Source organism: Chelmon rostratus, chromosome 8 (genome assembly GCF_017976325.1).
Source record: "Chelmon rostratus isolate fCheRos1 chromosome 8, fCheRos1.pri, whole genome shotgun sequence".
NCBI lineage: Eukaryota > Metazoa > Chordata > Actinopteri > Chaetodontiformes > Chaetodontidae > Chelmon > Chelmon rostratus.
Window position 1 is genome coordinate 20,448,575 of NC_055665.1, and position 27,345 is coordinate 20,475,919.

At 41.2% G+C, this 27,345-nt stretch overlaps 4 protein-coding genes across 8 annotated transcripts in view; 3 read left to right on the forward strand and 1 right to left on the reverse strand.

Annotated features, from left to right (window-relative positions):
• The window catches only part of cobl (cordon-bleu WH2 repeat protein), a 53,597-nt gene extending 44,734 nt beyond the window's left edge, over positions 1-8,863 (reverse strand). For all 3 annotated transcript variants that reach the window (XM_041942974.1, XM_041942975.1, XM_041942973.1), the window contains exons 1-2: positions 8,741-8,863; positions 8,362-8,495 (exon numbers count right to left, since the gene is read on the reverse strand). In XM_041942974.1, the coding sequence (XP_041798908.1) occupies positions 8,362-8,390 (29 nt within the window). In that variant the 5' untranslated portion in view covers positions 8,391-8,495; positions 8,741-8,863. The remainder of the gene's footprint in view (positions 1-8,361; positions 8,496-8,740) is intronic.
• Positions 8,864-10,234: 1,371 nt separating this feature from the next.
• Positions 10,235-14,083, forward strand: LOC121610802 (C-C chemokine receptor type 1-like). The gene is made up of 3 exons (XM_041943087.1): positions 10,235-10,350; positions 11,729-11,887; positions 12,002-14,083. Exons 1-3 carry the CDS (start codon positions 10,344-10,346, stop codon positions 12,910-12,912), a joined length of 1,077 nt encoding a protein of 358 aa, XP_041799021.1. The 5' UTR covers positions 10,235-10,343; the 3' UTR covers positions 12,913-14,083.
• Positions 14,084-14,892: 809 nt separating this feature from the next.
• si:cabz01093077.1 (C-C chemokine receptor type 2) lies at positions 14,893-19,005 on the forward strand. Of its 2 annotated transcripts, none has more exons than XM_041943161.1 (4): positions 14,893-15,067; positions 16,943-17,094; positions 17,254-17,426; positions 18,017-19,005. In XM_041943161.1, exons 1-4 carry the CDS (start codon positions 15,063-15,065, stop codon positions 18,728-18,730), a joined length of 1,044 nt encoding a protein of 347 aa, XP_041799095.1. In that variant the 5' UTR covers positions 14,893-15,062; the 3' UTR covers positions 18,731-19,005. The 2 variants fall into 2 exon arrangements, with proteins under 2 accessions (XP_041799095.1, XP_041799096.1); XM_041943162.1 differs by lacking the exon at positions 14,893-15,067 and adding an exon at positions 15,722-15,914.
• A 3,526-nt stretch (positions 19,006-22,531) lies between these two features.
• cabz01093075.1 (C-C chemokine receptor type 8) lies at positions 22,532-26,947 on the forward strand. 2 transcript variants are annotated; one of them, XM_041942543.1, is made up of 4 exons: positions 22,532-22,575; positions 22,676-22,775; positions 24,121-24,204; positions 24,573-26,947. In XM_041942543.1, exons 2-4 carry the CDS (start codon positions 22,735-22,737, stop codon positions 25,657-25,659), a joined length of 1,212 nt encoding a protein of 403 aa, XP_041798477.1. In that variant the 5' UTR covers positions 22,532-22,575; positions 22,676-22,734; the 3' UTR covers positions 25,660-26,947. The 2 variants fall into 2 exon arrangements, with proteins under 2 accessions (XP_041798477.1, XP_041798478.1); XM_041942544.1 differs by lacking the exon at positions 22,532-22,575 and having other exon boundaries at positions 22,634-22,775; positions 24,606-26,947.
• Positions 26,948-27,345: the final 398 nt, after the last annotated feature.

Here is a 27,345-nt window from a genome sequence, read left to right on the forward strand (position 1 = left end):
GAAAAAAAACATTCTACTGCATTGCAACTGTACTCAATCTGAGGTCAAATGTATGTGTGTGTGTGTGTGTGTGTGAAACTTTGCACAAAGGTATTTTCAAAATGGGCTTGACTCATGATCATACCTTCAGTGAAGAGTAGAAAAATCGACAGTAAGCATGTTTTACCCCTGAGTGCCACTTCAAGAACACACCCACCCACTTACATGTAAGCACACACACATTGCAGCCAAAGCCACAGTTGTCTGTGTGCACACTTGAGTTTTAACCTCCTGTTGTCCATTGGACACACATCCTGGACCCTCAGCCACTCCCCTCACACTCGCACACACTGCCCTGCTGCCTCGCCAGCATACCCTTTGGGTGTCATGGTGTCCCCATGGCAACCTTTACTTACACCACTTACTTTAGTAGCAGCTGTGAATTTTGGATGCATGAACGAGTGAGTGACCCAGAGACAGCGAAAGAGAAGCAGAAACGAGGAGGGACAGAAAGCAAGGAAAAGACAGAGTGGAGACTTCCTGTTTTAGAAGTGAGTCTTGGCGACATATGAGCCCAGTAAAGCATTTGTTTGCAGTTGCTAGGCACGCAGCCTCCTAGTTCAGCATATGCCCTGATGCTCATATTACCAGCCATGTGGTTAAAAACTCCACCCCACTGCAATGCCAAGTAAACTGGCTCAATGATAACGCCAGTCTGACCCTCTGCATTGGCAGTACAGAGGTGGTCCATCACAGCCTCACCACTGCCCCGACAGCCGCAGCCAACTTAACAGTGCATAAAGGAAAAGCACACTGCAAAACAACCAGTAAATACATTGTTTTGCACAAGTTTTTAGTTTCTAAAGGAAAAATGACACCAATTTTTACATTTTTTCAACTGGTCTGGTGTGGAGTTTTGTTGTCAACACCCACAAGCTTGTTTATATTCAGTGTTACTAACCAAAACACAGCGTCACGTACATTTCCTTTCCTGTACAACTGTCATAAAAACAGTTTTTTGTAAGTATTTAATTCCTGTATTGTTTATATCCATGTTTGCTTACTTGCAGTCTTTTTCTTCCTTGCCTCCTTGCTGGTAAATTGCAGTATATTTTAGCGTGTTACCCTCCACCTGTTTATGAGTGAAATAGTGGGAAACCACTGGCAGACAGACCTGTGTATTTATATTCCTTCACACATGCTTGTATGTGGGCATCCTCATGTGCATCCACGAGATAAACAAAACAGGGACCCACTCATAGAAAAACAGATCCATATCCCTACTAGAGGTCTAAAAACCTTTAACTATGCTGCATATGTGGATACATGCAGTGTATAATGATGCAGATGGCAGAGGAGACAAGACCGCATTACACAAGTCGCCACTTACTTCCACAACATTAACATTACATGACACTGTGCGAAAGATAACCTGCTGACTCTGAATTTGACAAATACCCTTCCAGAAGAAGTTTTAACACAACTCAGCACACAATTCTCTTAAATCAATGAAGCTCCTAAAGTTATACTGAACCCAGCAGTTTGACCTAATGTCACAGACCCAGGGTCAAACAAGGTATCACAATATCTGCCTGTTTTACCATCTTAGTTTGCATATGCAGTAACTGTATAACTATCTACCTTGTTCAAAGGTGGAGATCAACAAACAGATCAAAAAAGGCTAAACTAGTAATGTGGCTCATATGTTGTCCTTGTTTTATCCATGTAACCAATAAAAAATGACATTAGGGGTAATTGTACTAGCGTGACAACATTTGGTTTCACTCTTGGCCAAACAGCAACCAAATGCCATCCCATGGTAACACTCTACGGTTGCACTTTCAATACAATCACAAACCATTCTCAGTCTCGTTTGGACTTGGACTGCCCCTGGTGCAATTATTGCACTGTATTTGCATACAAACTGCAACTGTGTTACATACTGTGTCCAACCTGACTCACAAATTGTCTGAAGGCTGCAGTGTTTATATGAAGACCCGGCATTTAAAATAAGATTATGTTAGTCCTGAAATTGTTTGTCAGGATGCATGCAACCTGGATTACCTGATTATCAAGACAGGACTTCTCTACCACTATTAAAACAGCCATCTTAAGGCTCGGCACAATCTGTTCAACAGGAGCGCAGTCAGTAACAGTAACATAATGACCCAAGGGAGATGGAAAGACAACACCACACCACAGGCGATAAATGAATTGTTACTCTTTGGGATCAATTAGGTTGCTTACACTCGTTACAGTTATTTGAAGGGTTTACATAGAGGAGGTACTGCAGCGACCTCGGGTTAAGTCAGCCACCGGTCATCCAAGAGTATCACATCTACATGAAGGACAGAAATCTACCTACTGTAACAGCACCCCCCCCAGCCTCTCTTGACCAATGTAGTCATCTTGTCCACTTGTGACCAGTGACACAGAGGCAGGCTTTAACAGTTTCACACAAAACCTTGTTCCAAGTCAACAATAATTCTCCAAAAATAGGATGAGGAAGTCAACTTACCCATCAGTCTGAACAGCTGGAAAAACATGTGTCTCTTCCTTTAAGAGACCTTACATGGTGAAATTGAACTGACACTTCTGTCAGCCTTTTCCAAAATAATGTCCATTCTTTCCTTAATCCTTTAATGACTGATGGGGATTTACTGAATGACATCAATAAAGGACCACAGTTTTCACCTGAGTATGTCAGGACAGTCATGGAAAAACCAGGTGTACTTAACATTCATTATGCTGTGTAACAGTCAGGCAGCTCTGCATTCAAGTAACGAGCTCAGTCCTTTTATAGCCCTTATTTATCAGCTGATTTTATAACTAATGGAGTTGATCCTCTGAAAATGCAGATAAATTGTTTCCTAATTAATACACATGATAACTTCAGAATTCATCTCACTAGGGGACATAAATCAATTGCTGAGTCACATTTACAGTCCTATCATCATTTTTATTGTTGCACAAAGATGTGAGCTGTGCAGCTCAAGTGGCCGTAAAGCTTGAGATTGGCAAACAGGCCGACGGCAGGGGAAGAGTGGAGGGAACAGGGGAAGGGGGGGGTAATAAAGGTTGGTAAGAGGGAGGAATGAGGGAATCTCAGGTGGCACAAAGCCCCATCTGGCTGGAGAGAAACACGAAAGGGAATAGAAAAGGGTAGATGGGTGGAGTCAAACTTTGGAGAAGAAAGGAAGGAGAGATGGAATGTAGAAGCAGAACAGCAGGAAATAATAATTAGTCTGCTCTCTATTCCCTAAGCTGTTTGTTCAATTAGAGGGAGCTCCTGCTGGACAGACAAGAAGAAAAACACTTATGTTGGAGATATTGTTGGTTTTTAGAAGACACGCACAGCTTACACGCAGCCCAGGATGCTTTGATGTGAAAAACATGTAAATCAAATCAGTGAAAATGTCCCCAAATGTACCCAAAATATCTTCAATGAGGTCTTCACCACTGAACGCATTTTTTTCAAAAAGAAAAGAAAACAACTACAAATAATGGGCATAATTCGTTTATTTTCTATTTCTATTTTCTTTACCATCACATAATAGGAAAAAAAAATAGCGTTCATTGATGCCCTTTAAATAGAAAGACGATGCTTCATGAGAGCAACGCCACTTAAAACTGTACATGTGCTCCCTGCTAACAGCCTGTAACGGTTTAGTGATTACTGCTTGAGGGGGACAAAGAACAGTTGCTAAATAACTGACATGGTGGTACAAAGTGGTGAAAAAACATGCAAAACCACAACTTGTGCAAGACAAAGTGCACTCCACCACCTCCACCTTATCAGGCCATATCACTGCTATGGCACGTCAGTTGGTGTTAGAGGAGTCTGTCCAATCTGCACACACACACACACATATGCAGTCCGTCTGTCTTCCTCTCTGACAAACCCACATACCACTGTGAGTAACATATGACTGCAGGCTTCCAGAAATAAATCTGAGCAGCCCAGAACAGCTGCATATTAAGAGTACAGACAGATACACTGTGCCGAAGATACTTGTGAGTGATACGCAGGCATACTTTGTTGTGAAAGGTTTCTGCCAATGCTTTCTCTTACCGAGGACAGAGGTTGGCAAGTAGCAGTGAATAGAGTGTATAATGTAGCGGGGCCTATGAAGCATGACAGTCTATAAATACAGCCAGTCTAGGTGTCTCAAATGTTTCCAATGTATCATGGCATGGCTTTGGGGTAAATATATTCAGAGAGTCTGAACTACTTTGATTTGTGCGCAGACCAAGGACCCATCAATTACATCCTACTGTGCTAGGCCTTATAACGAACTTGGAGCACTAACCACGATACACATTGCTTTAATTGTTAATAACATACAGATGAATTAAAGATTGTAAGTTTGAATTAAATGTGAATAAAGTTAGCAGTTACATTAAGAAGTTAGCTATTTAATCTCACGTGTTCAGAAGACTAAATCATACAGAGTACAAAGTTCAACAACCATGAGCTGTATCAGTCAGTCTTGTGCTACTGTATACTTTATCTACCACACGCTAACTCCTAATAAAACCCAGAAACTACAACGGTTACACTGCAAGCTTTTGATCTAACATGTTCAGTCTCTGTGTACTTTGGTCAAGCTTTCTTTCCTCGCAGAACGAGCTTGTGGAAGCACTGCATCCACACCCTCTCTATTTAAAACAGGATGGCCTGTGGAATGGATGTAGATATTACCAGATACATACAGCACTGCTGCCAACAACGTACAGCCTCAATTTCTCTCTCGCCTATCTCAATTTTTACAGGAGTTAAATTTAACCCGTCATGAAAATAACTCTAAATATCCAGATGTGACCACACAGACTAAAACTTTTTCCTCTTTGGTAAAAGCAAATACAGTATAGCCTTCAAGCCAAAGAGAAAAAAAGAGGGAAGTACCTTAGTCTGCAGTGGTGAGCCAGTGGCTGACCACATGAACACTCAACTTCTAAACAGAGAAGATTTTGGAAAGGATGTGTCGGGCGGGAGCTCGCGCCTGCGTTTGTCTCCAAATCTCCCATCATTTGACATATAAGACACAGCACTGAGGGACAACATTATCCTGCAGCACCAAGTCTACCTCTGAGAGTATTTTAGGAAACTGTATGGACTGGCAGACACATATGGCATTCAGATACTATGCAAAGGGTGAGACTGACATTTTAGTCCAGTGGGCACAGCTTCAAATTCATTTACACTGTAGCTAGCAACTGGGGTTGATCTCCCTCCATACAGAGACCACATGGGCATGCATGTACACACAAACAGGACAGCTGGTAGCCAATAATTATCTCTGGGTGTGTGCTGAGGATAAACGGACAGTTATTTGTAATCCTAAAATTGTATTTATCTGTAAAATCTGCCAACTCGGTCTTCCTGTGGGTGTGTTTTAAAGCTGCATACACACAGAAATGAGTCTGCAACACACAACAGATGCATTTAAAATAAAATGTATGCCCTACCAACAGTGAAGCAGATGGCAGCACAAATCCGGATGTCGAGAGTGGAAAGGTTTTGTTTTTTTTCTATTCTCTATACTTCATGAGACACTTTATGGCAAAATCTAGGCACAAGAAATGCATCAAGCCTGGGTGGTGTTAAATGGCAACAAATGTGTTTGTCTCAGCGAGGGTGCGGGTGGTTGATCATCACTGGGGACCGAACCAGGAGACCAAAGAAAGCTCTGACGTCACACATGACTGTGTCTCCAGAAAAGCCAGCAGTCTATTAAACCTGTAACAGCATAGTAAAACGCTGTGAAGATTAAAAAAACGTGATTGAGGAATGCTATAAATGCAGCATTTATTTGAGCCCCTTTCATTTCGTACTCGTTTTATTTATATTAGTCTGTTGCTTACTTATTGCTTCTGTGGGAGTGGACACTAAAATTAAGAGCATGCAACAAAACCACATTAATCAGAGGCGTCCGGACTAAAGCTCAATCAACACACAAACATTAATATGGGCAGACACACACAACCTCCAGGTCCAGACATTAAATAAAGGAAAACACCAGCGTGCACAGTACTAGCAGCTAACTACTACTAGTAGTCTAAATGCAATTACTGTACCATACATGACACTCCAACTCACCAGAGCAGGCTCAAGCCAGGTTCATTTCATACACTGCAAATATATTCTAACATATTCTAACAACAGGTTCAGGTGAAATATTTTTAAGAACATCTGCCTCAGGTGAGGAAGTAAACTGCCAGATTTTGGATAATCTCGATCTCAGTGAACTTTGAAAAGTCAGTGCTCATTTAGTCTCTGGGAGGGGAGGGAGCTGCCTTTTGTGTCGATGCTTAATTAGAGGCTTACGGCATAAAGCTCACAACTAAGGCTTCATTCAGGTTACCTTTCCACCCCCCCTGAAGTACACACTCAGGCTTTCTAAACAGTGACACGCACAAACCCACTACTCAGATTTCAATGGCAAGGTACAAACGAATTTCACTTCCCTCCCCTCATTTGTCTGCTCAGTGACCGTGCTCTGTGTGTGTGTGTGTGTGTGTGTGTGTGTGTGTGTGTGTGTGTGTGTGTGGTTTTTATGAGCTGTGGTTCATTAGAACTGGGCTATGTAGTAAAGTAGCTACTCCCTGCGTGATGACGAAAGAGAGATTACAGCACAAAGAGTGTTGTCATGGTAATTTATATAGAGAGAAATGTCACACACTGACCGGATGAAAAGGCATTTTGGTTGCACTGCCAGCTGACTCTGTGACCAGTCTACTTTGTAATTTGGCCAAAAAGCTCTTGAGTGTCTGAAATCACTGTATTTAAGAGTATCTAGTTAAAGGGACCTTTGCTTGAAAGATCAGAGGAACAGACCGAACCTTAATTCACCTCATCAACACTCTTTCATACAGTATCCTTGCCTACACGTGTTGCCACACAAGAACATCCATGTTTTACTGTATATCTGCGCTACACTGCTGTTGAGCCTTTACCACACACCTATAGAACAGATGGATTAGTTTAGGGTGAGCTGAAGAGGTAACACACACTAGACAAAAGGTGTGAGCCCTCTACAATGACACAGGACACACAGAAATCTCATCTTTAACCGATAATTATTATGTCGACTCAAGATTTGATGAAGTCAGCAGCATCTGGCTCTACGGTACACAGCTATTACCATAATTATCACCCAAGTAGCCCATAATTACACTGATGCAGGATCATACGTGGTCAGTGAGACACTCAGAAAGACATCATGCCTCTTACTTTACTGTGAGAAATCACAGATAAACCAGTCAAAACTTCTGGAAAATAAGATAAACATATGCGTATAAAAGCTAATACACTATGCACATTGTAAATGCAAATGATTAAAATGTAAGGTAACTGATAGATTCAGTGCAATGTCTTATCTCACACCCTTCTGTCAATGAGGAATCATTAAAAATGACACATACTGTAAACTACCCACAATCCACTTAAAGGTTAGAAAACCCAAAACATCTGCTTCTCTGAATCACAATGACATCCTAAAGGTCAAGAACATGAGAAACTGCAGTGAATGAGTTGTTACTGCATGGACATAGCTCCCAAATTCGAAAGCACAGAGACAAGACATGACAGCGAGACCGCATGCACAACACCAGGACCCTGAAGCTGGAAGCAGCTGAATGCATCTCAGCAACCATTCATTTCAATGTGCACTTGTGCCTGTACTACTGTGACATGTCAAAATATGAAAAAAAAAAGACATACACTGACCCAATGAACACAGCTAAAAGCACATTGTGGACAACTCCTACAGCTGCTGCTGCTGTTGTTGACAGCTTCTCTCCAACACTGCGGCACTATTTGTCCAGAGCTGCTCCTACTTAATGTCTGCCAGAGGCAAAGAGACTGGAGAGCAGGCTGATGTGGCTGCTGGAACAGTCTCTGTTGTCGCTGCTGTTTATGGGATACAATGCTTTTCAAGTGTTGCTGTGGACGCTCTTTTCCTCTCATTTCCAACAGAGGCAGTCGTGGGGCTGAAACTCAGCGGAGCCCAAATAATTCCGCAGTTTGCTTTATTGACCAATTAACTTGCTGTTATGCAGAATAACGCCTGTAAATGGCAACCCGAACCATGACACACAACTTTGCCGTACGTTAAGCGCAAGTTTCCCACAAATGTGACATACAAAGCTGTTTAAGCTCATCAGAAACATACTACTGAGCCAACCAACAGTGGTAAATACTGTCTCTGCGCACTGTGTGGCTGTTTATACGAGACATAACGCAAAGAAAACAAATGTAACGATGGACTTGCGCAGTTTTTTTGTAGCCAAGCACGTTTCTTTCCGAGATTAAATTAGACTAATTATCTAGAAAGCTCGTTTAAAGTTAATAATCGTATTACTCCTTTTTGAAGGACTTACCCTGAAGGCGGTTTGGAGGACTCGGTCATTGCAGTGATTAGAAATCCAACTTCAGCAGATAGCGGCACTCAAAGGCTGGGCTCCCAAAACCCGCCGCTGCGCTCACACTCGGTGAATATCCATTATGCGGTCTCCTGTGAGTGAGCACAGCAAAACTGAATTCATTTGCGCCATTTCTACCACATCTCCACCACTAAAAAACGCTTGTTTTTTGGGGTAAATAAGAAATAACTGAGTATTTTCTATCACAGGTCTAACAAGTGGCAGTGCGCAGAGATGACAGTCCGGTGAGACATGAAGCACACAGACCGCAAAGTGTCCGTGAAGCTAGCTACCAAACAAATATAGATAAATGTTCAGAAATTTAAGTTCAACTTACTTTAGGTTAAACGGTCTTCCTGAATCATTCTTGTGGACTGAGTTACTTGTCAAATCCCCTTGATATAATCTTCGTATCCCCCCCGGTTGATTTTCCCTCTAGCGTTGTCAAGGTGATCGAATTAATACATAAACCGTCCGGTTCACTGTTTCAAAATAAGAGTTCATAAAATCTGGGACAGGTGTGGATGGAAGTGTAAAAAAATAGGATATTCCGCTATTAAGTTATATTACAGCTCAGAGAGCGATATACATTCAGTGTTTTGGTTATTTTACTTATTTTTCATAATTTCATATGTTTTTACATACGGTGAACAGCACACAGATAGGCTTTTAAACTGCCTGCATAGCGCCTCCTGAGAAATTAAACTCTATTATTTGGAAGGCAATGTGACATAGTTTCCTGTCTTGTGCAGCTGCGCCTTTCCAGCTTGACGCAGCTCTCTCGGCCCGCCTTCGTCAGCAGCTCTCACGTCAATCATCCTCATTGGGAATTCACGGAGCGCCAGCTGGATAGCGACGGCACCAATATACAAGTACACCACAAACATCTACAGATAAATAACACAAACAAAAAGTCAGTGACAGTCTGAGATGAACATGTCGAGATATATATCTAATTTAGGAGATGTTGTATTATTATAAATAATACTTTTTATTGTTGGTGTTGTTGTTGTATGTTTACATATAAGACAAAAAAAGTTTCAGGCGTAATTTGAACAAAGCTTCTATGCACAACGTCTCGTTGAAATTCTGTGATGATAGTTCAAAATCTCGTCTCCCGGCATGCTTTGTGCCGTCTTGTCCATACACAACAAAGGTATGATTATCCACCACAAGAGGTCACCCTTAGACCACTCGATATTTACTGCAAACACATCTGTTGGATTCTGTATATGGGGTTATACTATAATAACAACAATACTACTACTACTAATACTGCTACTACTAATGATAATAGTAAAAGTAATGATAATAATAATTATAATACTAATAAAGCAATTGTGATTAAAATAAACTATGTGAATAATAATAAGAATAATATAACAATTAAGTAATAATAACAAGTTATAACAACAACAACAACAAGGAGAAGATTAAGAATGCCTTCTTGAGATCAAAAACTAAGGACACAGTCACACTGTATCATGTCTATAACATGTCTATAACAATATCACCACACACCAACTGTCTTTTGAAAATAGTGCTTTGGTGGTCATGTTGTATTTTTTGCTCTTTTACTCAAGAGCACTGAACTAGTAAAGCTCCAATCTCACATGTAAATGTGGCCTTTAAGCTTGTTTTGGTTTTTGTTTTGATAAGACGGTCTGTGCTATTTTGCCAGTCTATATAGAGCTGTTTCAACTTTTAGATCCTGATAAGGATCTCACTGTCACACTTAGGGACGTACAGGAAACAGCGTTGTGACTTCTCTCTCTGTGATACTCTTTACTGGGGGACTGCTGACTTTTAGTCAGTTGTTCATCACTGTACATTTGAGGACATCTCATCCACAAAGATCTGGACAGAGAAATAAGGAGCCCCGACGTGCAGCTACTGACTATACTCTGCCTGATAGGAAAAAGCATCACTGTGATATCATCATGTCAGGTGAATGCTTTTTAATAACTGCACTCTTTTTTTTTTTTTGCTTAATGTATACATAGACATACATATACATGCATCAACGTATTGTTGTTTTATTGAAGAAATATTTATGTGTTATCATTTTTGATGTCTGAGACTTAATACATTGCTTTAAGTTTTATGTCTGTTTTCCATTTAAAACTAAATGCTGTAATGCAGTATAATTCATCATTTTGTTTGATTTCCAGCTATACCTTTAGCAAACAGTGTCTTTAGTCCTGAGAATAATTTATTTCATCATGCTAAAAAATTGTTTGTGAAAACTAAAATATTGCTTAGCGATTAAAAGTCTTTTAAAATCATCCTTCGTATAGGCTACAGCCTGCAAACACGTATCTACTAAGGTAGACAAAATAACAGTTCAATGGAATTCAAATCTGACATAATTACATTTTCAAAGACTCAAGATTTTAAGTTGCTCGTTATATTTGGAACATATCCTGAAAGCATAAACCAAACAGGCCACATAACAAAGAAACTTGTCTGCACCTGCAGGAATATGATGAACAATACACAGCGAGCTGGCTGTTCACATGTTCGTCCTGTCTTCTTTTATGAAGCACTTGGTGCATTAGATTTTTTTCTTGTAAAGCTTCTTGAGCGGCAGTAATTGTATAAAAGGTGCTCTACACATGAAGTTTGCTGTTGTTAATATTATTATTATTATTGCTATCATTATTAGGCATGTTATCTCAAATGGACATCTTTGACACCACTGTTTGCGATGGTAATATAAGTTTTAGTCCTTATTCATAAAGTGTTTACATTATTTTGTCTACCCCTTGTAGATTAACGTGTAGGCGTGACAAATGTTTCCAGCTAAGCAGTCAATTACCTGTGAAGTCCAGCAGGTGGCACAATGCCCTCCATTATCAACTGCCTCAGAAACCCACACACATGGTTCAGGTTTTATTGGCAGCTCGATTTGGTTGAATTTGTTCTGTTTTTCAGTTTTTACTTCTGTTTCGAGAAATCCATCTGTGAGCTTTCTGCTAGTGGAGTTAAATGGAATTTAGCCTGTGCTGCTCACAGTATCGAAACATGACATTTAAAACAGCATCAGGTCTTTTCCAGAAGCAGTGGCACCGTTCTGTGAATAATCGCAGACCTGACTGTGAACTGGAACTGGGCTACTTTATTGTGAAAACATAGTCCCTATGAAAACTGCTAAGATGATAGCATTACTCATTTAAAATGCTTTTTTTCCAGTGCTGTGAGCATTAGAAACTAAGTTCTATTCACCTCCACTCACAAGACTAATTTACAGGTAACTAGGCTGTTTCATTGTGGGACTATTATATCATATCCTAATGTTCAGGAATTTTATCCGTGCTGTCTGCAGACTATGGAGAAAATACCAGCTTGACCCCAGCATATGATTATTCATCTTATAATGACCTGATTGGTGACTTCGCTCCTTGTGAGTCCAATGATGTGAGAGCTTTTGGCAAGGTGTTTCTACCCGCCCTCTACTGTCTGGTTTTCATCCTCGGCTTCATAGGTATGTATGTGTGTGTGGATGAGTACTACTCACAATGCAGGGACACTAATCTGTTTGCACAGTCATATTGTGATGATGATATTGTTGATGGTAAGATATGTTTTTATTTCCCAGGTAATGGCCTAGTGGTGTGTGTCCTGGTGAGGCAGCGGAACCAAACCAACTTGACAGACATCTGCCTTTTCAACCTGGCTCTCTCCGACCTCCTCTTCATCACCACGCTGCCTTTCTACGCTCACTTCTCCAGGGTCAGCGCATGGCCTTTCGGAGACTTTATGTGCCGTTTTGCTGCCGCCTCCCACAACACCGGGTTCTTCAGCAGCATCTTCTTCATGGTTGTCATGACGTTGGACCGCTACATGGTCATCATGCACTCTTTCAAGGTGGCACGATACCGCACTCTGAAAGCAGGCATTGCTCTCACCGTGTTGGTCTGGATGCTGAGCTTGAGCGTCTCTCTCCCGGCTTTCATCTTCACAAAGGTGACAAACAATTCTTCCGGCCCGAGTTGTCACCCTGACTCGGAAAACAATGCCTGGAGGCTTTATAACCTCTTCGCAGCAAATATACTGGGTCTCCTGATTCCCTTGATGGTGATGATAGCTTGCTACTCCTGCATCTTGGTCAAACTAGTGAACATGAGGAGTGCAAAGAAGCACCGTATTGTCAAGCTCATCTTGTCTATAGTAGTTGCCTTTTTCTTATTCTGGGCCCCATATAACATTTGCCTTTTCTTGAACTTTCTGAAAGCTGAGGGTAAACTGAAAGGTAATGAATGCACCCTGGAAGCAAATTTAGGGCTGGCGTTAACAGTGACTGAGGCCTTTGCTTTCAGTCACTGCTGCCTGAACCCCATCATATACGCCTTTGTGGGACAAAGGTTTAGGAAACAAGTCTTGCAGCTGTTGAGGACCTGGGTGCCTGGGATTCACTGCACCTACACTGAAGGTTGGTCAGATAATTCATACAGGAAAAGCTCAGTTATGTTCAGGTCCTCTGATGTCACCCCCACTTTCATCAAGTAGGAGGTGGAGGGCACATGTAATTTGTTTTATGGACATCATCACCTCATAGTTTGCCTTGTTATTGCTGCCGGTCATGTTACTCTTGTTCACGTAGCATGGTTTGTTTTGCTTGTCAGTTCCATTTGCCATTTACATGCGTGTATTTTTCATGCCTAGGCCAGGCAAACTGTGACGCTGACTCTGGATCAGCGGGTCTATTACATGTTTTGGTGTGAGACCTGGCTGCCAGTTTCCACCTATGAAAGTGTTACCATCAGTAGTGTCTAATCTTAAAGAGCCACCTGTACTGAACCTGTACATATTATTATCGGCCAGTATGATTTCATTTGCACTTTGAATTTGCAATGGGATGTTTTGCTTTGGCCATGATTCACCATCTCCTACATGATGTCAGGTGCTTTTTTTTATTTGCTCTGCAATGCTCCTCCCTTTGCTGCTGACATTGGAGGAAACTTAGCGGCAATTCAAACAATTTCTGCTCATCACTGAAACTAAGAATGACTTGTTTGCAACAGCATGTAACCACAAAGTGTTTAAAACACTTGTTTTGTTATGTTTTCCCGTCTTCACACATTTGTTGATGAGCCTGCAAGTTTGTGGAAAAAAACATTTCTATCATTTACATCGTGGAATTGTTTTTTTCACTTTTCTTGTAGAAAAAATGATTCATTCAAAAGACTGGTGATGAATCAAAGCAACCAAGGTCAAACAAACACAGTGTAGCACATGTTGTAACTTACTAACCAGCGACCTGCCACTTTCAGTATACTTTCGCAATATCGTTTTATGCCTCACATTTGTACATATGTACAGTACGCTGTATATTTGCATTTTTCTACTGTTTTCATACTGAGTACATTATTTTTTATTGATGGATCACATTATGACTTGTTGTTTTAGTGGTTTAGTTTGCCAGTGGAGTTCAGATAAAATTTCATCTCTTCTTGTTATGATGTTTCAACCCTAATTCCAAAAAAGTTGGGATGCTGTGAAAAACTTGAACAAAACAGAATGTGACAACTTACAAATCCTTTTAGATGTACACTTAATTGATTGTTTGACCTCATCAGCTTCGGTGATTTTTGTAAATATCTGCTGATTCTGAATCTGATGCAGCAACATGTTTCAAAACAAGTCAGGACAGGAGCAACAACAGACTGGGAAAGTTGTGGAACGCTCCAAAAACACCTGTTTGGATCATTCCACAGGTAAACAGGTTGATTGGTAACAGGTGATAGTATCATGATTGGGTATGAAAGGAGGATCTTGGAAAGGCTCAGTCGTTCACAAGCGAGGATGGAGCGAGGTTCACCACTTTGAGAACAACAGTCAGTGACTGTATAGAGGATATTACTGCATGAGCTCAGGAACAACTTTGTAAAACCGTTGCCAGTCAACACAGTTTGTTTGCATTTGGTTTTTATTTAGGAACACACACAGCATCCCAACTTTATTGGAGTCTGGCCTATACACTGTACTTTTCTCAGGACACGAAATCCACACACAATGGCACAACACACCTGTGCTCATTTAAAATAATAGTTTGAGATAGTCACAAACCAGATAATTAGGTAGCTCATTACTTGTTGCTGCTGTATTAGCAGCATGGCAAAGATCTGTAGTTGTTCAGGAGAAGCTACGGTATAGATTTCATTAATCATAGAGCATATGGACAAGTGGAATCAATTTTATATAGATTTTAATATACAATTAATTTGTAATATCACATTGTAAGTTTTGGGTCCTTCCTGTTTTTAATCAAAAGTATGTAAAAGTATTGAAATAAATTTTTTTTATGCAATTCCTGATGATCTGAATGCTATTTTCAAAAGTTCATATCACCAAAGCGAGGGGGAAAGAACAATGAAAAGGAGAAAAGCTCCTCATTAGAATAACTTTTCCCCTCTATTCCCTTCTTGTTGCATGTTAACACATAAAAGGACATTTCTCAGAAAACCGCACTGACACCTCTGTGCAGGTTTGACACAGTGCAGAGCTAACAACAAAACCCCGGTCTTCACCTTACCAGAAATGAGCTCTGCAGCAGGATTTGACACAAAAAGCGTGCAATGCAAGATGACAGGATGACACATAAGCTTCATGCCCGACGCTGGAACATGCACATTCAGGCGCAGTGATTTTGGCAGACAATGCGGTAAGCACCTTAACATTTCAATTTCAAAATGTTTAGCTGCTATTTACTGGTCATACTTCACCTCTGTCACCTCCAACACCTTGAAACACAGTGTGTAGTCGAGGATTATGTGTGCATGCGTGTGTGTGTGTAGACATCGTCAGCCACAGGAAGTGAGGGTCGGCATGGTTGTCAAAGCAGGCTGCACACGCTGATAGTGAAAGAAAAGAGGGTTGAGATGTGGTTTAAAAGAGATCACATGAATTTGATTATGGTCAGGATAGGTGGAAAATTGAGATATTCACAGAAAGGTGAGCATTAAGTCTCAGTGAGGTTGTTGATTATGCTGTACGGCTCACATTCAGAGGAAGCAAGACAATAATGTGCAGTTGCCATCAGCTACATTGAATCCACCAGATTACAGTTGTTGCCGTGGGTTTCGGTCAGATTTGGAAACCTGGTTTTAAGTTGAAACAGCAGCAGTTGGACTTGTAACTGTTTGTCACAGAGGCCTTCAGACATGACTCACTAAACAATGATTAAATCTGAAAAGCTCATCTTAAAGGGCAGGAAAGTCCAGTAATATCTCTGAAATCCCTCACATCTGAACGTGAATGTTTTTTAAATGACTTCTTCTCTTGCTGAAGTTTTCACCTCGCGTTCAGTGTGGAGTGTACGGCGCTCATCAGGATGGTGTGGAACATCACGGCTATCACGATGGAGAGAAGAAGCATATAATTGTTCGATTGTCGTAGATTTGTTAGTGGAGGCAGGTTTTTACAAACGCTTCAGAGCAAACAAAGGGGAGAGTTTTGTCAGCACCACACGAAAGTAGGATCAGGAGTCGAAAGATCTCCTTGCTTATAAAGTAAGTAGTAGCAGATTTATTTTTACATTTTACCAATTCAGCCACTTTGGCTTCACAAAAGGCTCAATAAGATGTCTTGAGTTTAGCTGTGTTTTTTGCGAGAAAAGCTGAATTAAAGGAAGTTTAAGACGTTTGGATGAGTCTCTCGTTTTGTGTATTTTTCACTGACTTCACTGAGGGTCTGGGGGAAACGCTTCAAGATAAATTGCAGAGCTGCCAAAGCAACTCAGAGTTCCGCTGAACGTGAACTCAACCGCATGTTGCAGCATTTCCGACAGCTTGGGCGGTTGTCTTTGAAGGGTGAAGCTGCATGGCCACAACTCAGTGCCTCACATGAAATGTAGAACACAAAAGCCCTTTCCACATCTCAAATAGCTCTTTTGTTGGGTTGGGGGTTTAATACTAGCATGGGTCCTCGCTCATTTACAGCCCTGATTCCAAAAATGTTGAGACGCTGTGTAAAAAATAAATAAAGCAGAATGTGACAGTATATTTAATGTTTTACCTCATCAGGGTCTTTTGAACATAACAAAAGAATGAGAAGATGGTGAAATGATCCTCCTGTTTGGATCATTCCACAGGTAAACAGGTTGATTGGTAACAGGTGAGTATCATGATTGGGTATAAAAGGAGCATCCTGGAAAGACTCAGTCTTTCACAAGCAAGGATGGATCGAGGTTCACCACTTTGTGAACACTTGACTGTATAAAGGATGATACTGCATGGACCCAGGAACACTTTGTAAACCTGCTGTCAGTAAACACAGTTTGTTTGATAAGGACTGTATTCTGTCTTCATTTATGTTTATGTTACACAGCATCCCAACCCTTTTGAATTTCGGTTGTAGATGGGTTGGAGTCTGGAAGTGGAATAAGTTATTTTCACACACACACACACACACACACACACACACACACACACACACACACCGTACACTGTTTGATTGAATATCTCCTTTCTCATAATGCCAACCAAACTGAACTGTGTTCACCCACTAATCCCTACATGTTCTGTTCTTCCTCACACAGCAGTATGAACATAACAGAGGATGATCTATCCATGGAGATGTACGACTATGATTATAACTCCACCTGTGATCAGGATCCCAGTCCGGATTTAACTGATAGAGCCACGGTCCTGCCGGTTCTTTACTACACGCTGTTTTGTCTCGGCCTGCTCGGTATGTTCCAAAAGACCCGGCTCTTAACAAAAAAAAGAAATATGAGTCACTCTCGCTGCACTTTTTAATGCATTCGTCAGAAACTGACGCATTTAACAAATAGATCTGTGCCACAGTTCTGTTTTCATCACTGGAAATAAAAATTCACTGGTTTCACAGGCAACGCCACAGTTCTCTGGTTTCTTCTCCGGCACATAAGGCTGAAGACGATGGCTGATGTTTGCCTCCTCAACCTGGCATTGTCTGACCTCATACTGGCTGTATCCCTGCCCCTCTGGGCCTACAATTCCCAGAGCGTGGCAATATGCAAACTGATGACCGGAGTCTATCAGGTGAGGCTTTATTTTTTAAAATCACCTTTATTAAAAACACAGAGAAATAACTCATATTCATTTCAGCGACTCATATCATATATATTATCACTCACATTTTTATATGTAAAAAATCTAAATTAATTTATCATTTAGAAAGCAGAATTCATAAAGATGTGCAGATTACTAGTTAGTTAAAAATGACGTCCTCCTACATTTACACTATGAGTTTTGTGGTTTTGTTGTCAAGGTGTGAAAAGTCCTGATTAGGCTGCTGCTTCACTTCCTGCCAAAACGCTGCATCTGAAATGTCAATGCATAAATGGAAGCTGGAGTGTGGGCAGGTCTTTCTTTTTAATCTGGAAGGTGTTACTGCCAACAGTCTGTATTTAATGCAAAGTACAAAATTAAATAAATGTAACTCCAGTACATGTTGGTTCTACTGTAAACACAAGTGGCGTGCAGTTTTTATCATGGGGGAGATATTATATCAGGTGTTCTCAGGTGATGTGTGAAACAGCTGCTGTGTAACGTGTCTCTGAGGCCTGACAGATGTCACCTTATGCCACGTCCTGGTCTGACTTTGCTCCCTCCTCTGCTCCTCTGAACAGTTGGGTTTCTACAGCGGGACGTTGTTTGTGACCTTGATGAGTGTGGATCGCTACCTGGCCATCGTCCACGCTGTCGCAGCCATGCGAGCCCGGACGCTTAGCTATGGAATCACAGCCAGCATCACTATCTGGGTTATATCTGTCTCTGTGGCGATCCCTCAGGTGATATTTGCCTCCTTGGAGATAGATCCAGATGATAACAGCTGGCAGTGCCAGCCACTGTACCCAGAGGACATGCAGCGGTTTTGGAAGATGCTGCGAAACTTCAGTGAGAACCTTGTGGGCCTTTTTGTGTGCCTCCCCATCATGATTTTCTGCTATGTGAAAATCCTTGTTGTGCTGTCCAAGTCCAGGAACTCCAAGAAGGACAGAGCTGCAAAGTTGATATTCACCATAGTGTGTGTGTTTGTGGTGTGCTGGGTCCCCTACAACGTCACGGTTTTCCTGCAGACGCTGCAGCTGTTTGAAATCCTGAGCAACTGCGAGGCTTCAAAAAACATCAACTCTGCCATGAACTTTGCTGAGATCATCGCACTGTCTCACTGCTGCGTAAATCCAGTCATCTATGCATTTGTAGGGGAGAAGTTTAGGAAGTCACTGGGCAATGTGCTCGCTAGATACCTCTGCTGGGGTCACCAGAGCAGACGGACTCTCAGCCCGAGAGACACCACCGAGAAAGAGACGTCCAACACACCCGTAAAATCAGATTATTAGAATGATGAATACTGCTTGCTTCTGTGCTGTGGTGGAGGGTGCATGTGTGATGTAATGATGTTTTTATTTCTCTATTCAGAGGTTGCAAAAGGGAAAGTGTGTGTGTGTGTGTGTGTGTGAGGTGTTATGTGTGTGGTCTGTGATTCTAAGAGCTGCAATCTTACTCATTGATTACCAGTAAGGAACGCTTCCTTTTAAAAATATATAGAAATCCATGAAGCGTTTGTTGAAATCATGCAATTTTACCCGTATTTGTAGCTTGTAGAAAAAAAAAATGTAAGTAAAGAATATGAAGAAAATAAAACTTGCTCTCTCTTTATTCTTTTTATAGCAGGTGAGAAAAACCTTTTGGGCTATTGATCTGTGTATTCAAAGTGTTGTTCTGGTGTGTTTGTCTCGTGTGTGTGTATGTCACAAGATAAACATCTTGCCACAGCAGTGCATCACCGAGCAGGAGCTTGAGGTGAGAAAACCATCCCATCCCATCCCATTTCATTTCCCTGAATCTGTTTGTTTACAGAATTTACGCACACTAATCAACATTTCTGTAAATGTGTCAGTGTTTGTCAGCTGGCTAATTTTCAGCTGCGGTCTCTTGGTGAGATGTTCTGAAACCATTGAGGTGATGGTTGAAATGTACCGACAGAAGACAACAAGGCAACATAAAGACTGCAACAGCAACCAAATAAGCTTTGCAAGACAGTGTGCAGGCCATGCAGAGCAACAGGAAACATTAGTACAATAATACAGCAACAAAATCCACTATTCAGTACATGACGCCATGCAAGCAACACACAGCAATATTGCAGTTTTACAATATTGCAATATTTAAAGCAATAGTGAAAATAACCCTTTTTTACACATGCAATCATGCCGAGCCGCAGTAACACATACATGGAAGATAACTTTTATTACTGATCTTGATAAAATGTTAAAAGAGGCAGTAAAATGGTGATATCATACACCGAACACATAAGACACACAGGTATGGAAGATCGTACCACATTGTAGTTAAAGTACTGGTAAATATGTCACATATACCTGAGCCATGTAAAGCTGACCATTGGAAAAAAGACACGGGACAAGATAGCTGCAAATTAGCAACAACAACAATGATAAAATTAGCAGTATATTTTGTGGATGTTCAAGCCAGTCCTCGAGACTTGTGTGAAGGTGTGATTGGTGGCAGTTTCTTATTTCTGTTGGTACAATGTTCCACAGTGGAGAGGCTCTTAGATCCCGTAGATCTGCTGTTTGAATTTTTCTGCTTAATAACAGCACTGAGTGGTGGAGGAGGCTTGCCATTTATGATCTTAAACATCAGGCAGGTGTTGACAAGCCCACAGGCACAAGGATTCAGGACTCAAAATGCAGACTCTATACCAGGCATGTCAAACTCATTCCATAAAGGGCCATGTGGCTGCAGGTTTTTGTTCCAACCAAGGAGGAGCACACCAGGCTGGAATCAATTAATCAGCTGATCTTAGTCTTCAGCTGATACTAAGTGAACCCTTGATGTAGATTGGTTGGCCTGGTGTGCTCCTCCCTGGTTGGAACAAAAACCTGCAGCTACACGGCCCTTTATGGAATGAGCTTGACATGCCTGCTCTATACACAAAGGAAGTTGTTTCACAAAAGTGTGGTTTATTAACAAAAAGCGCTCAGGAAATCTGAATACAAAACTAGAAAAACAAACACAAAAAGGGTCTCTAGGACTATTCACGCATCTTAACAAAGCAAAACAAGGAATCAAGGATATTTTCAGAGCTAGGAAGGTCAAGGCTGGTTCACAACGTGGCACAAGACAATGGGAGACGCGGAGTATATATACACCAGGTAACAAGGAACAGGTGGAAACAATTAGGGCGGGGCAGACAATCAGAAAGGCGGGAAGGACACCAGGAAGTCAAGGGTCTGATACGAGAGAAGAGTTAGGTTTCACAATAAAACAGGAAGTGCAAGACGAGGCATGAACAAAACACATTAACAGACAGGGCGAGACATGACTGGTGTCAGTGTATTTCATTAGATATTCCCAGCTCAAGTTGTCATATTTGCCAAAATGGTTGCAGTGGTTTTCTGTCTGGCACATTGAAAGTATGCTTGTACACAGAGAGAACAGGATTAAAGCTGCAATGTGTTACATACAGCTGCAGATTCAGTTTATAGTGTTCAAAGAACAAACTGACAACATCAACAGAATGTGTTACAGATACGGTTCTAATGTTCTGTAAAATGTTCTGTGTATTGTGTTGCAGAGTCATCTACCCAGCACGTTAGCCAGCTAGCTCCGGTCTCAAAGAAGCACTTCGTACGTTACGAGGTCATAGTACAATCGTATCGCCCCCCGTAGTGTCAGCTGGGATGCTAGCAGCGAGTTAGCTACGTTTCACGAGCCCTCTAGTCTAATCCACAAAATAAACTCACAGGATGGCAAGAAAGGAAAGTGTATTAAGTGTATTTCTGTTTATTAAACAGAGGAATGAAAATACAACCGTGCCTTCTGAATTCAAGTTTCACTCTTCTACAGAACTAAGTGGAGCTTAAAAACAAGGCTAACTAGCTTACGGCAGCTCTTAGCCATAAATAACAACAGTAAGGAGTATAGTGAGCAGCAGTTCGTTGTTACTCTGTGAAGATGCTGCCCCCTATCTGTTTGGAGTGACCTTGGACAGATGGTCATATCTTACACATTGTGCCTTTAAGTGCTGTACCTTTGCTTGTGTCCAGCTTGTCATGCAGTATGTTGAATGATCATTGTATTCACATTCGCTGTAATTTTGCTGCTGCGGCTGGTGGGCACTTTCTTATATACCTCAAATTAGGTTGCATTTGGTTATTTTAACTTTTTTCACATGCTTTTTAAAGGATAAGCTGGAACATTACAGCATTTGACATTAGAGACTTGCACTTCCTGTTTTATTGTGAAACCTAACTTTCCTCTCATTTCAGGCCCTTGACTTCCTGGTGTGTTTGAAACTGTCTGATTGTCTGCCCCGCCCTGATTGTCTCCACCTGTTGTTCGTTACCTCGTGTATATATTGTCTGTGTTTTCCCCTGTCCTGTGCCAGATTGTCTTGTATAGTCATGTCATGTCAGTCCTGTCTTTGCTACCTTGCTATTGTACCTTGCCTAGTTATTCAAGAGTCTTTTGTTCTTTGTTTGCATTTTGAGAAACCTTAGCTCCTTTAGTTACCGTTCTCACCTTACACCACTTGTTGTATTTTTGTCATTGAGCATTTTTGTTATTAAACTGGCTTCAAGCCTTTTTTGATTTCCAAGAGTGTCTTTGAGTCTTGCATTTGAGTCCAGCCTCAGTGTGCCTGAGCGCTCTGTCAGATGAGTTTCAGCCGGTCCTTCTTGACAGCTTGTACACTTTGACAAGAAGTGTGTAGAGCAGGAGCCATTTAACAGGAACTCCCTGACTAACAAACTTGTGTCTGGCGCCTTCAGTTCAACCACTGACTGATTCAAAATGTTAAACATGTTAATATCTGTGCCATGCAAGAGTCACATCTCAACTCAAGCCTTAGATATTAGTCAGAACTTTTCCCTACTGACAGAGATTAATATGCGTACTTTGTAAACACAGGCTGCACTGACGGCTGTGTCAGTAGAATCACTTCCTCCAAGCATAAAAAGCTTGTATGCAGCATTCTGCAAACCTACAGCTGTGTGTGCTTGCTGGTCTGGTTGGAGACACTCTGCATCCTCTAAGATTTGCATATATGGACTTGTGGTTCTGTGTATCCGCAGACACTGTGGGCTCTTACATGAACGTATCGAAAGCATTCTCAGGAAGTAATAAACCATATGTCTCTCTTATGCGAGCCCACAAGCCCACCGTAAGCTTGGTTAGGGGGTGGGGGCACTCTTAACAAGGTTTGCACGTTTATCACACCTTCTCTTTCCTGTGTGCAAACCAGTTCTACTTTCTTGTTAAAGGTGCTGAATGAAATTGGAAGCACAGCTGATCCATCCAAACCTTCGTCTTGTGATTCAGAATGAACGCCACTATCAGCTTTCTTCTTAACAGCACTGGCAGGTAAAGTTTTTTCCATTTCTACATGCACATACTTTTACATCATATATTCATATCATCTGAGTAATCTGCAGTCTGTAACAACGCAAATACACCAAATCTGACTGTGTCAGAGTCCAAATAGACACACATGATGCAGATAGATACACAGTATGGTCACCCTGATTAGGTGTTATTTGATAATGAGCTTAACAGAATTTGAAATTAATGGACTAACACTCACCCTTGGCCCCTGGCTATTACAACAGGACTCAGCTGTGGTTACAAGGTTGATTATACAAAATATTTTGGGTATATATTAAGATGTCAGCTGACTGGGATAGAGTGCTTATCCTAGAAATGATTCAAATAAATTAAGGAACTCAATAAGAGAGGAGGAAGAACTTACATTCAGTTCCACTTCCTGCGTTTGGATCGTTTTAAGTATTTGGATTCGAATCACTGGCAGTTTCAGGGCGTTTGCTCTGTTTCATGCTGGTCTTGCTTTTATCCCATTGGTGAGGAAATTTATTCTAATTCCACTGTGTTCAACATTTCTTCTTAGAAAAAAAATGCATCGATAATATCATGGGCATCAGTCAATTCTATAGCAGACGACTACTTCTTTCACACTGAAACAGCATTTGACGGACAGCAACAGCACTGACAGCTATCTGTCGTAATCACACAAAATAGCTCTTTCACAAAGCTCGAATTGCACTCATGTTGAATTCTGGTGCATGTGCAGAAACAGCAGTAGAGTCATCAAGATGTAGACTAAAGGTAAGCTCTTCAGACATCAAACACACAAAACATGCACCCATGTTCTGTTAAAAGTGCACCAGAAACTCCTTCATGAGGTGATCAGTCGTTACAGATGATGTGTCTGTGCTGAAATGTCTGTGTGCTCTGGTGTGTGTTGGCCAGACCAAACAGACTTCAAAGATTTGTTAATCTGACCACAAAACACAAAAAGATAATGTGCAGGCTCACCATTGCTGTGCAGTCATCAAAGTCGTGACAAACAGAGGAGATGATGCAATCGACGTTGCAGAGAGGCATGTTGAATTGTTAACGCTCTTCAGCCCTTGTAGCCCTATAGTATATTTTCTAGTATAGTAAACTTGTGCAATTCAGCTGAACCACAGGAAAAGTCACTTTTCATAAGGAACAAATCCGATTATTGAAAGTGGATTTACAGTTTCACCATTGCAATAAAAAATAAAACATTAAAAGCCTTAAAAGAAACATTTTAACTGGTCAAAGTTGCAGAAGGAAATGGAAAACTGGACCACACGGGGCGTGTGCAGCTCTTCTTCTGTTTCTGTTTTTTCCTCACAAAGTAGGTCATGTGTTTTCTACTTTCCAGGCCGCTGACCATGGCTGCAACTACCGCTGATGTCGCTTCTTTCAGTGCCTTTACTGAGAATCCACCCACAGAGGACATACCGGGGTAAGATTACGGCTGACAAACAGCTCACGTTGTCATAAAGTCTGTCTGTAGGTCACTGCTCCAAGCCTAGCGTAGTGTGTTTTTTATTCGCAGCTGGCTGAGCATTTCAGTGTCAGTCTGGTATTTCAGTGTATTTTTTGTGTAGCTGTTCTGCTGAAGTGGGCTGCAAGATTTCAACCACACTGCTCCTGCTGCTTTAAATTAGCTTGAGAGCGCAGCTTGTCTTAGTGAAAGGTTTGATTTTGAAGCTTTTATTGCACTCCCCACAGCTACAGCGCATAGCATTATAGTTTCTTACATCTATGTTAAGCAAGAGTGTTGCTCACTTGAAAAAATGGCAGCTTCCTGATCATTCATTTTTGCTGTAGCTCTGCTACAACATCCTTCTCCGATTACTTCAGTGCAAACTCCACAGACTACGACTACCCTGAAGGTGGCTACGGGATGTGTGTGTATGAGCGTCACGGGGCCAGTTTTCTTCCAGCCATCTACACCGTTTTCTTCCTCCTGGGCCTTCTGGGTAACTCCCTGGTGATCTGGGTCACCGCCTGTGGGGCTCGCCTCCGCAGCATGACCGACGTGTGCCTCCTAAACTTGGCTGTTGCTGACCTTCTCTTGGTGTGTTCCCTTCCGTTCCAAGCCCATCAAGCCCGGGACCAGTGGCTGTTTGGGGATGCCATGTGCAAACTAGTGCTGGGGATTTATCATATTGCTTTTTACTGCGGGATCTTCTTCATCAGTCTAATGAGCATCGACCGGTACTTGGCTGTAGTACATGCTGTTTACGCTATGAGAGCGCGGACAAGGTCCTTTGGAATGATCGCAGCTGCTGTTGTATGGCTGGCTGGATTTTTGGCCTCTTTCCCTGACGTGATCTTTCTCAAACAGCAGCCTGGTCAAAATACACTTCACTCCTGCTACGCTGCATATCCCAAACCCGCTTTCCATGATGCCGGTGCCACCAACTCTCACTTCTGGAGGATCTTCAGCCTTTTTAAAATGAACATTTTGGGTCTATTTCTCCCGATTTTCATCATGAGTTTCTGCTACTCCCAAATCATCTGGAGACTACTGTCCAGCCAGTCATCCAAGAAACAGGCCATCCATTTAGTTCTCACGGTGGTGGCTGTTTTCTTCTGCTGCTGGGTCCCCTACAACATTGCATCATTCTTCAAAGCGCTGGAGCTATTGGACATCTATGCGGAATGCGAAAGCAGCAAAGCCATCCGATTGGCTTTGCAAGTCACTGAGGCCATCGCCTACTCTCACAGCTGCCTCAACCCCATGCTGTACGTGTTTGTCGGGGAGAAGTTCAGGAGGCACCTGCTGAGGTTGATAAACAGGACTCCCTGCAGACTTTGTCAGGTGATCAAGGTCTACCTTCCTCAGGACAGAATCACAGGGTCAGTCTACTCTCAGACCACCAGCGTGGATGAGAGGAGCACTGCTCTGTAAAGTGGGGGATATGGTGTCTGTATGGCCGTCTCTACAGTAAGGATGGGGGTTACTCCCATTTCTTAGAGGCTATTTTATGACTGATGTGTCTTTGAGAAGGTAAGAGCATGTGACTGTTATTGGTTTGAGGGACTGTTGTAATAGAGTTACATGCAAGCAATCACAGTGCATCATGTTTTTTTTAACCATACATTTATATGTTTTTATATTTTGTATATATATTTTTATATTTTTTTAAAGTTTTGTAATTATAGACTGCATAATGAATGTATGATGGAATTGTAATGCAAATAAGGTTTTGGATAATTCTTTTTTAGTGCATTGACAATGAAATGGCATCTGCACCTGCAACTTTAAGTGAGAAATTGTTTTGAAGTCAAATTTTAATCACATGCTGCTGGCTGAAAGCCGAAACTGTGTCAACTACAACCGCTGTCAGCAGTGTCATCATGAGAAGCCTCAGCAGCCTCATTTCATCATCAGCTGAAAAAGAAACAACAGACGTGCTGCAACAAGCCAGTCTAACTTTGATATTGACCACTATGAAATGAGGGGAAACACCATTATTAGTATTAGTGTCAACTTTCATTTGCACATGATGGCCACTCTCACAACTGCGTCAGTTGTGCGTGTAACACTGTTGCACAGCAAAAGGCTGCCGTGCAGCTGGCTTGCATCTGTAGCAGCAGATTTGCATTTAACCCCTAGAAACTTCGAGAAAACCACAACCTGAAAGGGGAAGCATAAAAAAAAAAAATTGTCGGTTTAACCTTTAAAGTCTCTGTGCACGAAGGAGCATTTCACTGTCACATGTTGAAAATATTTCTACAAGACTGATAGCCTGTTAATCAGCATTTCATAAGACCTGCTTTTTAAAACTTCTGTTTTGAATATCATGATGATATATGTATTACTATATTTTCATCAGAAAACAAAATCCTGCACTTCCTGTAATGCAACGAGACAGTGTCTTTCATTAGACTCTGCCTCCCTGGTAAATGCTCACGTCTTTTTAATGCAATGCAGGCTTGAACACTTTCTCTTCCAACATATGACTTTTCCTGTAGTGGTATTATCAGTCAGTGGTATCATGGTTTATTTACTAGTTTATTATTTTTATCTTTTTGTTTCTATTCTGTTGTATTTTATTCTGTTCTGAAGAGAAGCATCATATATTTTTGTTACTGTTGTTGTGTTGTGCCAACACAAGGAGATATTTTTATGTTATTAAAATATGTAATATTTATGCATCATATTAGGCCTTTTTTCAATAAAACTGTACTATGAAAATATATTTGTTTTTGTGTACATTGTTCTGATTTTATTTTGGTATGTACCTCTCTTGTTTTTTGTTTGCTAGCAAGAATAGGAAAAACAAGAACAAGGTGCAAATAAGCAACAACAGAGCAAAAAAAATAACAGCAAAAAAATAACAACTGTAAGAGTTTAAGTGACCTTTTTCCCTGCAGAAGTGGATTTGGATGTTTATAATAAGATAAGAACAAAAAAGAACAAACTGAGCAAAAAACAAGAACAAAAACAAGAACACTAGACGTGCAAATAGGAACAAACGGAGCAATAAATTACAAATGTGAAAGTTATAAGTGTTTTTTGCCCAGCAGTAGTGGATTTGAATGTTTTGTAATCAGAGAATAACAGAGGTTAATAATAACTATACATTGGAGT